Genomic DNA, 12,756 nt, shown 5'->3' on the forward strand with positions numbered 1-12,756 from the left:
ATCCAGCGTCCTTATTCTTTCCCTTTCCCTATTGTTTTTCTGAGAGTTTTGATCGATGCATTTGTCTATTTTGATTACCAGAGGCATTTAGAGTTTTTCTCAACTAATTGATCTATATATAAAGAGGAGTTTCTAGAATGACGTCCTTATTAGATCTTATCAGTGTAGTATGTGGTCAAAGGTCAATGATGTGACCTGGCCCCTCTATTTTGTTGGGAAATCCTTTTTAATTTTCAAGTTCCGTACGTGTCAGTGTCAGACAAGTATTGATGCCTCTTGTAATTAGAACGCTGGCAGTTTTTGATAAGAAACTACAGGTAATCAACAAACAATTTAATCCATGTGGTACAAACCATGAGTCACACCTATTTAAAAGCTATATCATAAAGTTACAATGGTATAGGGATCACGATGAATCCGATCCTCGACCCGGGTCTTAAAGTCAATTCGGGCATTATGTGGCCCAAAGTTTGGGTCGAATAACCAGAACCAATTTGATTCGAACCGTGCGTTCTGAGTCGGATTGAATCGGATTAGATCAAATATTTCAAGTAATCAACAAAATATGTATATAATGAACGAAATTTAGAGTTAACCTCTCTCTTTTGCACGCTTCTTTCTTTCACATATTTTCTCGCTCCGTCTGTGTTCTGCATTCTGAACTTCTCATTGCTGAGAGGAGTGCGGTACGTGGCAAAATACAAAAGATACAGCCGCCCTTAAATGGAAACCCTAATAAATTTTGTATATTAAGAGACAATACCATAATTCAAAACTTTGACACATGAATTCCAAAGAATCATAAGACAACAGTACAATTGAACCGAACACAAACGACTCAGAAAAAAAAAAAACTAAGAGCTGAAATGCAGGCGAAAAAAAATAAAATTGCGGGTTGATAAAAGAAACAAACCTCCGGTCTCCAGATAAAAGTCAAGGCACATCTCTGAAGTTTTGGTTTCAAGCTCCTCAATCACGCAGCTGTCACAAGCCTGAAATTTTTAAAATAAAAAAAAAATTTAAAAACTAGTGTTTGCTTTGGCTCCCGTAAAAATAACAAATAGTAACTGGAAGAGCAACGGAACTTCTGGTGGAATTGCCCATATTATTTCGGTCGGAGTACATTGTAACTCAAAACAACTTCCCGTTTCCCTAAATGAGTTCAATTAAATGGACACAGCCATAAATGTATTAAATAATCCTCAAAGTCTCAAATCCAAGCTTAAAAATATATGAGAGAATGGTAGAGAATAGTTCGCCTGCATTTCGAATCAAAGATTGAGAAATTCTCCAAATTGGGAAAAGATTTGCATACTCCCCAGAATATATTATCGAACGATGCATCTAAAGAAAGAAAAAAGATTAATGAGGTAATAGATGAACAGAAACTGATCCGATGGAAGAGACATAATGGTAAGAATAAGAGAAGGATGAAGCATGAAAGTAAACCAGGCTCACTCTGAGTGAGCCGGCCACAAACTTTCCAACTTCTTTGCACCCAGCTTCACAGGTCCAACTATGCTGTAATAATTGAGCAGTAGAAAGACGAAGGAAAAAATGTAGGTAACTCTCGGACACACCAAACATACCGGGGGGGGCAATAGAGGGGATTGATGGATCGTGGGGATGGACAAAATCAGAATTTTTTTAATTTTTCGATTTACTTTGGTGAAGATCTCTCTCTCTCTCTCTCTCTCTCTCTCTCTCTCTCTCTCTCTCTCTCTCTCTCTCTCTCTCTCTCTCTCTCTCTCTCTCTCTCTCTCTCCTCTATCTCTGTCCCTCCCCTCTGTCTCTCCCCCCTCTCTCTCTCCCCTCTGTCTCTCCCCCCTCTCTCCTCTCCCCTCTCTCCTCTCTCTCTCCCCCACTCAGCCACTCTCTCCCCCTCTCTCCCCCTCTCTATCCCTATCTCTCACCCTATCTCTCTCCCTTTCTCTCTCACTCTCTCAGGCCTATCTTTCTCGCTCTCTCTATCCCTCTCTCTCAGTCTTTCTCATTCTCTCTCCCTCTCTCTCAGTCTTTCTCACTCTCTCGCTCTCTCTTTCCCTCTCCAACATCTTTCTAACTATCTCTATCTATCTATCTCACTACCTCTCTATCTATCTCTAGTTATATCTCTATTTATCTATCTCACTCACTCTCTATCTATCGATCTCACTCCCTCTCTATCTATCTATCAATTTCGCTATCTATCTATCTATGTCCTAATCACATATTTCTATCAAAATATCGCTCTGTATATCTCTCTCACAAAAAATATTTATCCTAATATCTCTCTCCCTCTCTCTCTCTCAGACCCTCTACAGTCTACATTAATGTAGGACTGGTAAGGACAATTTTTCTGCTGCGTCATTTTTATAGGTTTTGATGCGTCATTTTTTATACCTTTTCTTTACTGCCTTAAGAGAACCAGCGGTTATGACTTATGAGTCACGCTAGGAGGAAAAGATAGTTCGGATTAAATATAGAAGGCCAGGATTCAACCTAGATCGGAAACACGTAGAAGGTAAGGGTTCAGTCATAAGTGGCCGCTATAAACATTTAAACGGCTAGGAATAACAAGCAAGATTCCCTTTACAATGGCTATTTTAGTATAAGTACAAACATACTTGTTACTGTCCTTCTGTCTCTCCCCCCCCCCACTCTCTCTTCCGCTTTCTCTCTCTCCCTCCCTCTCTCTATTTATATCATATGCATATCACATATCTCTCAGTCTATCTCTCTATATATATCTATATCTCTCTATCTATCTCTAGATCTCTCTCTATATATTTATCTCTCTCTATCTATCTTTCTACCTCTCTCTAGATCTATATCTATCTATATCTATGTCGCTATCTCGCTCTATATCTATCTCTCTGTATCTATCTATCTCCCTTTCTCTCTCTATAGCTCTCCCTCTCTCGCTCCCTCTCTCATTCTTCTGTTCTTATTCTTGGGCGAGCACGGTCGATTTTTTCAGTCTCAAGGGCACTTGTTCCCATTTCTATGTACAGGACCCACGAGCTCAGGCGGCTACCTCACCAAACACAGAACATATAATTGATGCTCTGGATGTTACGTGACAGAGAGTTAACAATGCATCTGGACGCGGCCGAGTTGCCGACTCCATATCGTGGGGAGCAGTGGCCGGTTAACTAGGAAACAAGTCGGGTGACGTCTTGGAGCTTAATTTAACGGCGAGGGCCCAACGATCATTTACTCGCGCACGAAGTAGATGTGAACAGTCAACGCCTTCGTTGCGGTAAACCTTCAGAGTTACGCATTCTCGCCCAGAGTGACTGATAAAGCTTTTCACTGTTGGAGTACGATGAAATATTGGAGATAAATAGTGAAAGTCAGAAGGGAAATTGCATTTACTGCGATCTTAATAGCAAAAGAAAAAAAAAAGAGGGAGAGAGAGAAAAGAGTGAGAAAATGAGAACAGATCAGGGATTCAATGCGCCAATAAAAAAACTTATCGTAGCGACCAAAATAGGACCCATTGGCAATATTTCGTGGGGAGCTCTAATGATCTGGGATCCACACGCGATGGGAAACGTTTACTAGGAGGCCTGGCAGCACTATATAAACCCCGAAAACCCAAAGCACCAGCACCGCTATCGCTGCGGCAGAAGCTTCCTTCTCGTCTCGTCTGCCCTCATTCTAGGGTTGGCCAGCCAACATGGCGCGTCCTCCACCCCGTTGGAGGAAACTCGCGCTGACACTGTTCGCGAGTATTCTTCTCTCTCGGTTTTACAATGTCGCTGCATCTGATAAGCTCGTCACTGTGATCGGCGCTGGCCAGTGTTCGGACTGTGCTTCCAAAAACGTTCACGACTCAGTTGCATTTAACAGTACTGCACTCTCAAACAGTCCCCGCAACGAACTATTTTTTGTCTGAAACAATTTCTTACTGACTCCTCGTTTTGGGCCATTCTTGCTCTCGCAGGGCTGAACGTGGCGGTTTACTGCAAGGGCGAAAAAGGCGAGTTCCATGTCAAAGGAGTGGGAAAGTTGTCCGAAGACGGCAGCTTCACGGTTAAGCTCCCCGGCGACGTGGTCAAGGAAGGGGGGGACCTTAAAGACGAGTGCTTTGCGCAGCTGCATGGCGGCCCGAGAAACGCGCCGTGTTCTAGCGCCGGAAGCTTAGACGCGGCGAAGCTCGCTCTTGTCTCTGTTAAGGATCAAACTCACACCTTCTCTCCCACAGGGAAGCTGACCTTCTCCTCAGCCACTTGCACTCTGGCTTCTAAATCCTTGCATGAGGAGCTATCCCAGTACCCGAGCTACTCCCCGCCGTCGACTCCACCACAAGTCTATTCACCCCCTCCCCTAACTCCTCCTCCTGTGTACTCCCCGCCCCCAACTCCAACATCCCCTCCACCAGCACCAGTGTACTCCCCGCCACAAACCCCTGAGTCACCGCCTCCAGCTCCAGTGTACTCACCACCAGCAACCCCCAAATCTCCGCCGCCAGGTCCAGTCCACTGGGTGCCACCAACACCAAAACCCCCTCCAGAGTACTGGGTGCCACCAACACCAAAACCCCCTCCAGAGTACTGGGTGCCACCAACACCAAAACCCCCTCCAGAGTACTGGGTGCCACCAACACCAAAACCCCCTCCAGAGTACTGGGTGCCACCAACACCAAAACCCCCTCCAGAGTACTGGGTGCCACCAACACCAAAACCCCCTCCAGAGTACTGGGTGCCACCAACACCAAAACCCCCACCAGAGTACTGGGTTCCTCCAACCCCAAAGTCCCCCCCTCCAACTCCAGTCTACTCTCCACCTCCAACTCCCAAGTCACCACCACCAGTTCCGGGATACTCCCCCCCACCCACGCTCAAGTCACCTCCCCCCACCCCCATCTACTCCCCACCACCGACCCCTAAGTCTCCACCTCCATCCCCTGTCTACTCCCCACCACCAACGCCTAAGGCTCCACCTCCAGCTCCAGTCTACTCGCCGCCACCAACCCCTAAGTCTCCACCTCCAGCCCCAATCTACTCGCCGCCACCAACCCCTAAGTCTCCACCTCCAGCCCCAGTTTACTCCCCACCACGAACCCCTAAGTCTCCACCTCCAACACCAGTTTACTCCCCACCGCCAACCCCAAAGTCACCTCCCCCCGCCCCAGTCTACTCCCCGCCACCAACACCAAAGTCTCCACCGCCAACACCAGTCTACTCCCCCCCACCCACGCCAAAGATGCCACCTCCAGTGACTCCCCCTCCGGTGTACTCCCCACCACCGACCCCTAAGTCTCCACCCCCAACTCCAGTCTACTTGCCTCCACCAACCCCCAAGTCGCCTCCTCCCAACCCAGTCTACTCCCCACCACCAACCCCAAAGTCTCCACCCCCAACTCCAGTCTACTCGCCACCACCCACGCCAAAGACACCACCTCCAGTGACTCCCCCTCCAGTGTACTCCCCACCACCGACCCCTAAGTCTCCACCCCCAATTCCAGTCTACTCGCCGCCACCAACCCCCATGTCGCCTCCCCCTACCCCGGTTTACTCCCCACCACCAACACCGAAGTCTCCACCTCCAACACCAGTCTACTCCCCACCCACGCCAAAGACGCCACCTCCCGTCTACTCGCCACCACTGACCCCTAAGTCTCCACCCCCAACTCCAGTCTACTCGCCACCACCAACCCCCAAGTTGCCTCCCTCCCCCGATCTCCTCCCCCCCACCCACGCCAAAGTCTCCACCCCCAACTCCAGTCTACTTGCCACCACCCACGCCAGAGACGCCACCACCCGTGACTCCACCACCAGTGTACTCACCACCACCAACTCCAAAGACGCCGCCACCCACCCCAGTCTATTCCCCACCACCGACCCCGAAGTCACCGCCCCCCACCCCCGCCTATTCGCCACCACCAACCCCTAAGTCTCCACCTCCAGCTCCGGTGTACTCCCCGCCACCGACCCCAAAATTGCCTCCCCCCACCCCGGTCTACTCCCCACCACCGACCCATAAGTCTCAACCTCCAACACCAGTCTACTCTCCCCCACCCACGCCGAAGACGCCACCTCCAGTGAGTCCCCCTCCAGTGTACTCCCCCCCGCCTATCCCTAAATCTCCACCCCCAACTCCAGTCTACTCCCCGCCACCAGCCCCCAAGTCGCCTCCCCCCACCCCGGTGTACTCCCCACCACCGACACCGAAGTCTCCACCTCCAACACCAGTCTACTCCCCCCCACCCACGCCAAAGACGCCACCTCCACCGACCCCCCCCCCAGTCTCCTCCCCCCCACCGACCCCTAAGTCTCCACCCCCAACCCCAGTCTACTCGCCGCCACCAAGCCCCGAGTCGCCTCCCCACACCCCGGTCTACTCCCCACCACCAACACTGAAGTCTCCACCTCCAACACCAGTCTACTCCCCCCCACCCACGCCAAAGTCTCCACCCCCAACTCCAGTCTACTCGCCGCCACCCACGCCAAAGACTCCGCCTCCAGTGACTCCACCACCAGTATACTCACCACCATCGACTCCAAAGTCACCCCTAGTGACTCCTGTTTACTCGCCACAACCAACGTCTAAGTCTCCACCTCCGAGTCCAGTGTACTGGATACCACCCACACCGAAGCCTCCTCCAGTGTATTGGGTGCCACCTACTCCTCAACCCCCACCAGTATATTGGGTTCCACCAACACCTAAGTCCCCCCCACCAGCTCCGGTGTACTCTCCACCTCCAAGTCCCAAGTCACCACCTCCAGCTCCCGTCTACTCGCCACCATCGACCCCCAAGTCCCCCCCCCCCCCCCCCGTCTACTCGCCACCACCAACCCCTAAGTCTCCACCTCCACCCCCAATCTACTCGCCGCCACCGACCCCCAAGTCGCCTCCCCCCACCCACGTCTACTCGCCACCACCGACCCCTAAGTCTCCACCTCCAGCCCCAGTCTACTCGCCGCCACCAATCCCCAAGTCCCCCCCCCCCCCCCCCGTCTACTCGCCACCTCCGACCCCCAAGTCTCCACCTCCAGCTCCCGTCTACTCGCCGCCACTGACCCCCAAGTCGCCTCCCCCCACCCCCGTCTACTCGCCACCACCGACCCCTAAGTCTCCACCTCCAGCCCCAGTCCACCCGCCCCCACCCACGCCGAAGACGCCACCTCCAGTGACTCCACCACCAGTGTACTCACCACCACCGACTCCAAAGTCGCCGCCACCGACTCCTGTTTACTCGCCACCACAAACCCTGAATTCTCCACCTCCAGCTCCGGTCTACTCACCACCACCGACACCCAAGTCACCCCCTCCAGCTCCAGTCTACTCGCCACCAACACATGCTTCTCCTCCACCCACATCGCCACCAAGTTACGAGAAGCCACCAGGGCCATACTAGTTTCTTTCCCTTCATGAGGTGTAAACGCGCTGAACATCTTCCGTCTTCGCCATGTTTTAGGCAATAACGCGCTTATTGTGTCAGTCCATCTTTCCTATGTTGCATGTCTCGAGTGTGAAAATGTTTAACTTAGATTTCTGTTATGTCGGGTCTCTCTCCTACATTCCATTAACTAAATGGAATAAAAAACTTTCAGAAATTTGTAAACCTTACTATTAGTCTCTAACTAAAAAAACAGAGAGAGAGAGAGAGAGAGTCTTGATAGTTTATTGGGGCTTGTCAAAACAGGCAGTTAGTTACTAATGATACATTTACTTATGCATAACCAAAAGATTATAAAATACAGTTTGCACTGATCCGCACAAGAATCTTATCCAGCGCACAATTGTAAAGGCCCCCTTTGTTTCTGTTAGGGATAGGCACCCGTCATCTGTCACATCACTCGTCGCCGTGATGGGAACGTGATGGATGATGTGACGGTGACGGTTTTAGGAGTCTGCGACAGTGACAGTGATGGATGACGAAGTGGTCGTGATGGGGAAGTGACGGTGATGGGGTGCCCAGGATGCTTGACGTGATAGAACGGCCGTCACAGATGACGGCCGTGTCAGAATTTTTTAAAAAGTCAAAAAACAGACAGATAATACATATAAAAATCTCTATTTTTAATCTTTCTAACGGCTGAGATTTCGCCACGTGATCTGGCCATTTTGATTTCTTGGCATTTTGCACAGAAGTCCCTGTTTTTTTGCCCATCTATAAATAATCGGAAATAGACCCCTCCATTCAAGTAGGGTTTTAGTCACGTCACCCGTAACTGTGACACCGTCAGGGTGACGGGGACATGACGGGACACCCTATGGAGGGACGGTGACGGAAATGTGACGTTTTTTTTGCATCTGCTGGGACGCGTGACGTCACCGTCCGTCACGTTTCGTTATCCGTTCCGTCAGGCCCGGGACTTAGGCGTTCCCTACTCCCTAGTTTCTGTGGGAATCTGGGCTCAGATTAAGATTTAACAGGAACGCGAAGTAGCAGAACGTTTCCCTCTCGCCCTTAAACCTTCGACTCGCTCGACGCCGTCGATAAATAGACAAACGTTTAACGAGAGAAGAGGAAGAAGAAGAAGATCGTCCCTGAGCTACTTGGGTCGAAGAGAAGGCGCAAGATCGAGGTATTCCGACGGTAGAATCGCAATCATCGAAGATGATGATGATGATGAGAAGATCTTCTACCGTTCTATCCTCTTCTCGCCCGATTTCCAGAGCGCTTATAGGATCAATCGATTGTGCGAATAAGGCCTCTTCGCCGGCGGCCTTCAATGGATCCGTCGTCTCTTCCTCGTCGAGGGCTCATTTCCGATCGTTTCTTTGCGACCCTCCTGCCGACGTGGCCGTCGCGTCGTCAAGGTCGACAAGTTTTGGTCTTGCTGGGTCGTTGTCCTTCTCCATGGCGTTGGTAACCGTGGCCGAATCTAAGGAGCCTCCTTCCCCCGAATTCCTCCCCAAAGAGGTCGTCTTGTATCAGTACGAAGCTTGCCCTTTCTGCAATAAAGTGAAAGGTACGCTCTTTTTTTTTTAATATCTAATCTTATTGTTGTATGTAATTTAAGTCGTAGGATGAAATTGGTACTTTCTGATCCGTTATGAATACGGAAATCATGTATGCGCACATGTTCTGTTAGGATCCACAGTTTCCGAATTTCATTCTTTATTGTCACTATATTGAATTCAAAATCTGTTTTATTGTTTCTTATGTAGCGCATCTGATCTGTCTCGATATACCATTTGTTTGGGGTATTTGAACTTCACTAAAATTTATTGTGTATGATATTTCTCGTCCTAGGGTATTGATGATAACTTTTCAGTGTTCTTAACTTCATTATAAACAATTATGCTTTCTTTTTCTCAGATATTTTTCTCGAGCAGTTTCTTCAGTCTTCAGGATTTTCTAGTTTCAATTTTTTTATAACATTTTGTTAATGTTATAAATATCTGTTTAGGTCGACTCGTTTTTATTGCGAAAACATGTTCCGTCGGTTTCGTTCGCCACGAAGGATCTCGTAGAAATTGATAACTTCTTTTTAAAATAATTGCAACTTTCTTTCGGTGTTTGTGTTACTTTGTGAAACTTTCCTTTTCTGTGTTGTTGTTTCCGATGCCTGGGGTGATAACTTAGTTTGGGTAAAATTCTATACCTTTTCGATTTTATTCTCAGGGATAATAAGGTTATTCTTTCCACACAATTTACACTCTTCCTGTCAAGTAACTCCTGCATATTCTTATCTTTTTCGATTAGCCGTTTAGGGAATTTATTATCGTAGAAAACTCGGAGTGGAAGGCGATCTTTTTGTTACCAATTCAATATTTAGTCGATGCATTGACTTTATACTTTTTTGACAGAATGTTTAAGCAGGGAAGATTTAGTGATCTGACAAAAAGGTGCTTCTTGTTTAATGCTGCCGACTGAAAGTGAATTCCCTGTGATAGATTACTGATTTATTTGCAAGTTATGACAGCCTGAAATGATGATCATGAAATATATCAGAGAGACTTATGCAGACCTCAAAGAAGTCTGGATTTGATAATCTAATTCACTTCTCGCTCACCATTTACTTGCTTACTAACATTTTTAAACGAGATTAGGGCACAGTATACATTTAGTCCACGAATAGGACTAGTGAAGTGAAGCAAAAGTTTTATGGGAAACTGGTGTTATATTAATTGGAAAATGGCTTTCTCTTTCATATTCCTGTTCGAACATTAGATGTCGAACAAGATTTCATTTCTTGGCTAAATAGGAAAATTGACTTTGATTAACGACAAATTCCAGTATATATATTTCTTTTGTTTTGAACATTACAACGGATGATCAAACGACAAGTCGGTGGCCCTCCCAGGCAAATTCCACTATACTGGCTAACCTTCCTTAAAATTTTCACCAGCTTTTTTGGACTACCACGACATACCATACAAAGTCGTGGAGGTCAATCCTTTGAGCAAAAAAGAAGTCAAATGGTCAGAATACCAAAAAGTTCCCATTCTGATGGTAGACGGAGAGCAGTTGAACAATTCTTCAGGTCAGGGTCGTTATTGTAATGCCCGCTAATGGATAATAACTTTTTCATTTTATCGTTTTTTCCTTGGAATGATATTTTCCTCTTTTTTAATCTCCGATAGATATTATGAAAGATTTGAGCCGTCGAATTCATCCTGAGTCTCCTGTTCTTACATCTGAGGAGGAAGCAAAGTGGTTTAGGTATGTTTAGTCGTTAACATTGTTTCATCTGATGTATCCCCAATCTTTTTCCTTTACCAGGGACCATCTTTTCTTTTTCTTTTGCATTTTTTGTATTTCAGTATTTTCTCCAAAAAAAATTTGCATTTCGGTTTCTTCACCACAACTGTCTAGTTCGTCTTCAAAAGTTCGGATTGACTTCCAAATCACACTAGGACAGAGAAAATGATGCTTGCATGCTTCATTTATGTTTTGTGCTGTGTTATAAGGATTGACCAATGACAAGCTGCTAGATATTGCAAATTTGAGAAAGTGAAACAGAATTATCGAAAGAACAGAAATAAAACGAAAAATCTTATATTACAGCTGGGTCGATGATCACTTAGTCCACGTCTTGTCACCAAACATCTACCGCAGCCCTTCCGAAGCACTGGAGTCATTTGACTACATCACCAAGGCCGGTAAGCTGCATGAAACTCATGATAAACAAAACAGAAGAAAATATTTTTATCAACGATTATTTTTGAAAAATAAACGGTAATTTCTTTTGTTAGGGAATTTCACTTGGCTGGAGAGGTGCAGCAGCAAGTACGCAGGCGCGGCCATCATGTACTTCGTCTCGATGAAGCTGAAGAAGAAATACAACATCACAGACGAACGCGGTGCGCTGTACGAGGCCGCCGACACATGGGTCAATGCCCTCGATGGCCGAGAGTTTCTTGGTGCATCTCTAACCCCTCCATCGTTGACCCTCAATTGACTATGTCTGTTTATGCTGTGTTTGACTTTTTGTCATCTTGTGAAGGAGGGTCAAAGCCCAACCTGGCTGACCTGGCGGTGTTTGGGGTCTTGCGGCCAATACGACACCTCTCTGCTGGCAAAGACATGGTGCAGCACACCACCATCGGCGCATGGCTTCAGCGGATGGACTCCGCCGTAGGTGAGCCCACCAGAATCCAGCCCTGAATTTTGTCTGAAATTTTTATAAATAGAAATTGAGACATTGTCAAAATAAGAAACGCACGAAATTGAGACATTCTGGCTGTTTCTGTATTGATCCAGTCTTTCTGAGTCGTCGGTGGGTCCTACGGGAACCCAGCCCTGAATTTTGCCTGAATTTCTATGAGCATAAATTAAGACATTCTCAAAATTACAAAATGTGCGAAATTGAGGCGTCGTGAGCGTGTTTGTATAACTAAATGGTTTCATGTGAAATATTTATGTAACACGACAGTCGGAATTGACACCTCGTATTTCGTCCGGAGTTTAGTCTCTAAATGTGATGAAATGACGTGAAGTAATGTATATGATTTGAGAAAAATAATAATGAGAAATACGTCAATCGTCGGATGATACAAGACTTAATTTAGCAGCCCACAAATGATGAATTCAGTCATGATCAAGCTCCCACTAATACGGGTGAGCAACTCGACAGCCGACGAGTGGAGAACGGTTTCGTCCAAGCGCCCGCAGTGTCAACGTAATCGAGTAGATCCAACACCGTCAAGAAATTAACTACTTCGATAATTGGTGGCCAGTCCTATCATCAATAGATTTCTCTAGTGGCAATGGAGCAGTCGAATAGAATCAGCACTGGAAGATGTAATTAAGCTTTAGGAGAAGTTAGGAATACTGACAGACGGGTTTGGGAATTGTTGGTGCAAATTCTGGAAAAACTCTCACGAATCAAGAAACGACCGTCAAGGAATGATCGAAGAAGCTTGTTCGATCTGCTGGCTCCGGTACAGAATCCCCAAGGAAGGTAGTGACTTTCTTGGCGTAGCAGGATGGTCTCCAAATCGAAAGAGAGCTTGAATACCAAGAATTACTCGAACGGACTGGTCAAGGAATATCGTCCAGTTCGTGAGAAGAATCAACGGAATGACGACCAGGAAGGATCCACGTCTGCAGTGTAATCCCACGCCCAAGTTAGCGGATCGCTGCTGAGGAGAGTGTATTTGATTCTTCGACGAGGTTATTCAGTCGACGAGATCACGCAGAGAAAATAACTGCCACTGATTTTGTAGGATGATCTGAGACTCGATCGAAGGATAGACCGGTGGGAAGGTCGTTGATTCGTAGCAGAGATGTAGAATCTCGGCGATGATGTTGGAGAACGGTAATGTTAACACTTTGGGTCTTCGGAGAATGGAAGAAACACGATGTTGTGCGTC

The 12,756-nt window shown here is 47.2% G+C and overlaps 2 protein-coding genes and 1 long non-coding RNA gene across 4 annotated transcripts; 2 read left to right on the top strand and 1 right to left on the bottom strand.

Annotated features, from left to right (window-relative positions):
- Positions 1–253: 253 nt before the first annotated feature.
- LOC144715288 (uncharacterized) lies at positions 254–1,610 on the bottom strand. 2 transcript variants are annotated; one of them, XR_013584570.1, is made up of 4 exons: positions 1,459–1,610; positions 914–992; positions 597–732; positions 254–513 (listed from the first exon to the last, which is right to left on the bottom strand). It is a non-coding gene; the product is annotated as an uncharacterized LOC144715288 (long non-coding RNA). The 2 variants fall into 2 exon arrangements; XR_013584569.1 differs by having other exon boundaries at positions 597–992.
- Positions 1,611–3,571: 1,961 nt separating this feature from the next.
- Positions 3,572–6,018, top strand: LOC144716875 (uncharacterized). The gene is made up of 2 exons (XM_078592140.1): positions 3,572–3,833; positions 3,929–6,018. Exons 1-2 carry the CDS (start codon positions 3,662–3,664, stop codon positions 5,878–5,880), a joined length of 2,124 nt encoding a protein of 707 aa, XP_078448266.1. The 5' UTR covers positions 3,572–3,661; the 3' UTR covers positions 5,881–6,018.
- A 2,409-nt stretch (positions 6,019–8,427) lies between these two features.
- Positions 8,428–11,646, top strand: LOC144716876 (Glutathione S-transferase family protein). Its single transcript, XM_078592141.1, has 6 exons — positions 8,428–8,906; positions 10,290–10,424; positions 10,525–10,603; positions 10,949–11,043; positions 11,137–11,304; positions 11,388–11,646. The coding sequence occupies exons 1-6, from the start codon at positions 8,552–8,554 to the stop codon at positions 11,546–11,548; spliced, it is 993 nt and encodes a 330-aa protein (XP_078448267.1). The 5' UTR covers positions 8,428–8,551; the 3' UTR covers positions 11,549–11,646.
- The last annotated feature ends 1,110 nt before the right edge of the window (positions 11,647–12,756 follow it).

This window comes from Wolffia australiana, chromosome 2, assembly GCF_029677425.1.
Source record: "Wolffia australiana isolate 7733 chromosome 2, ASM2967742v1".
NCBI classification, from domain to species: Eukaryota; Viridiplantae; Streptophyta; class Magnoliopsida; order Alismatales; family Araceae; genus Wolffia; species Wolffia australiana.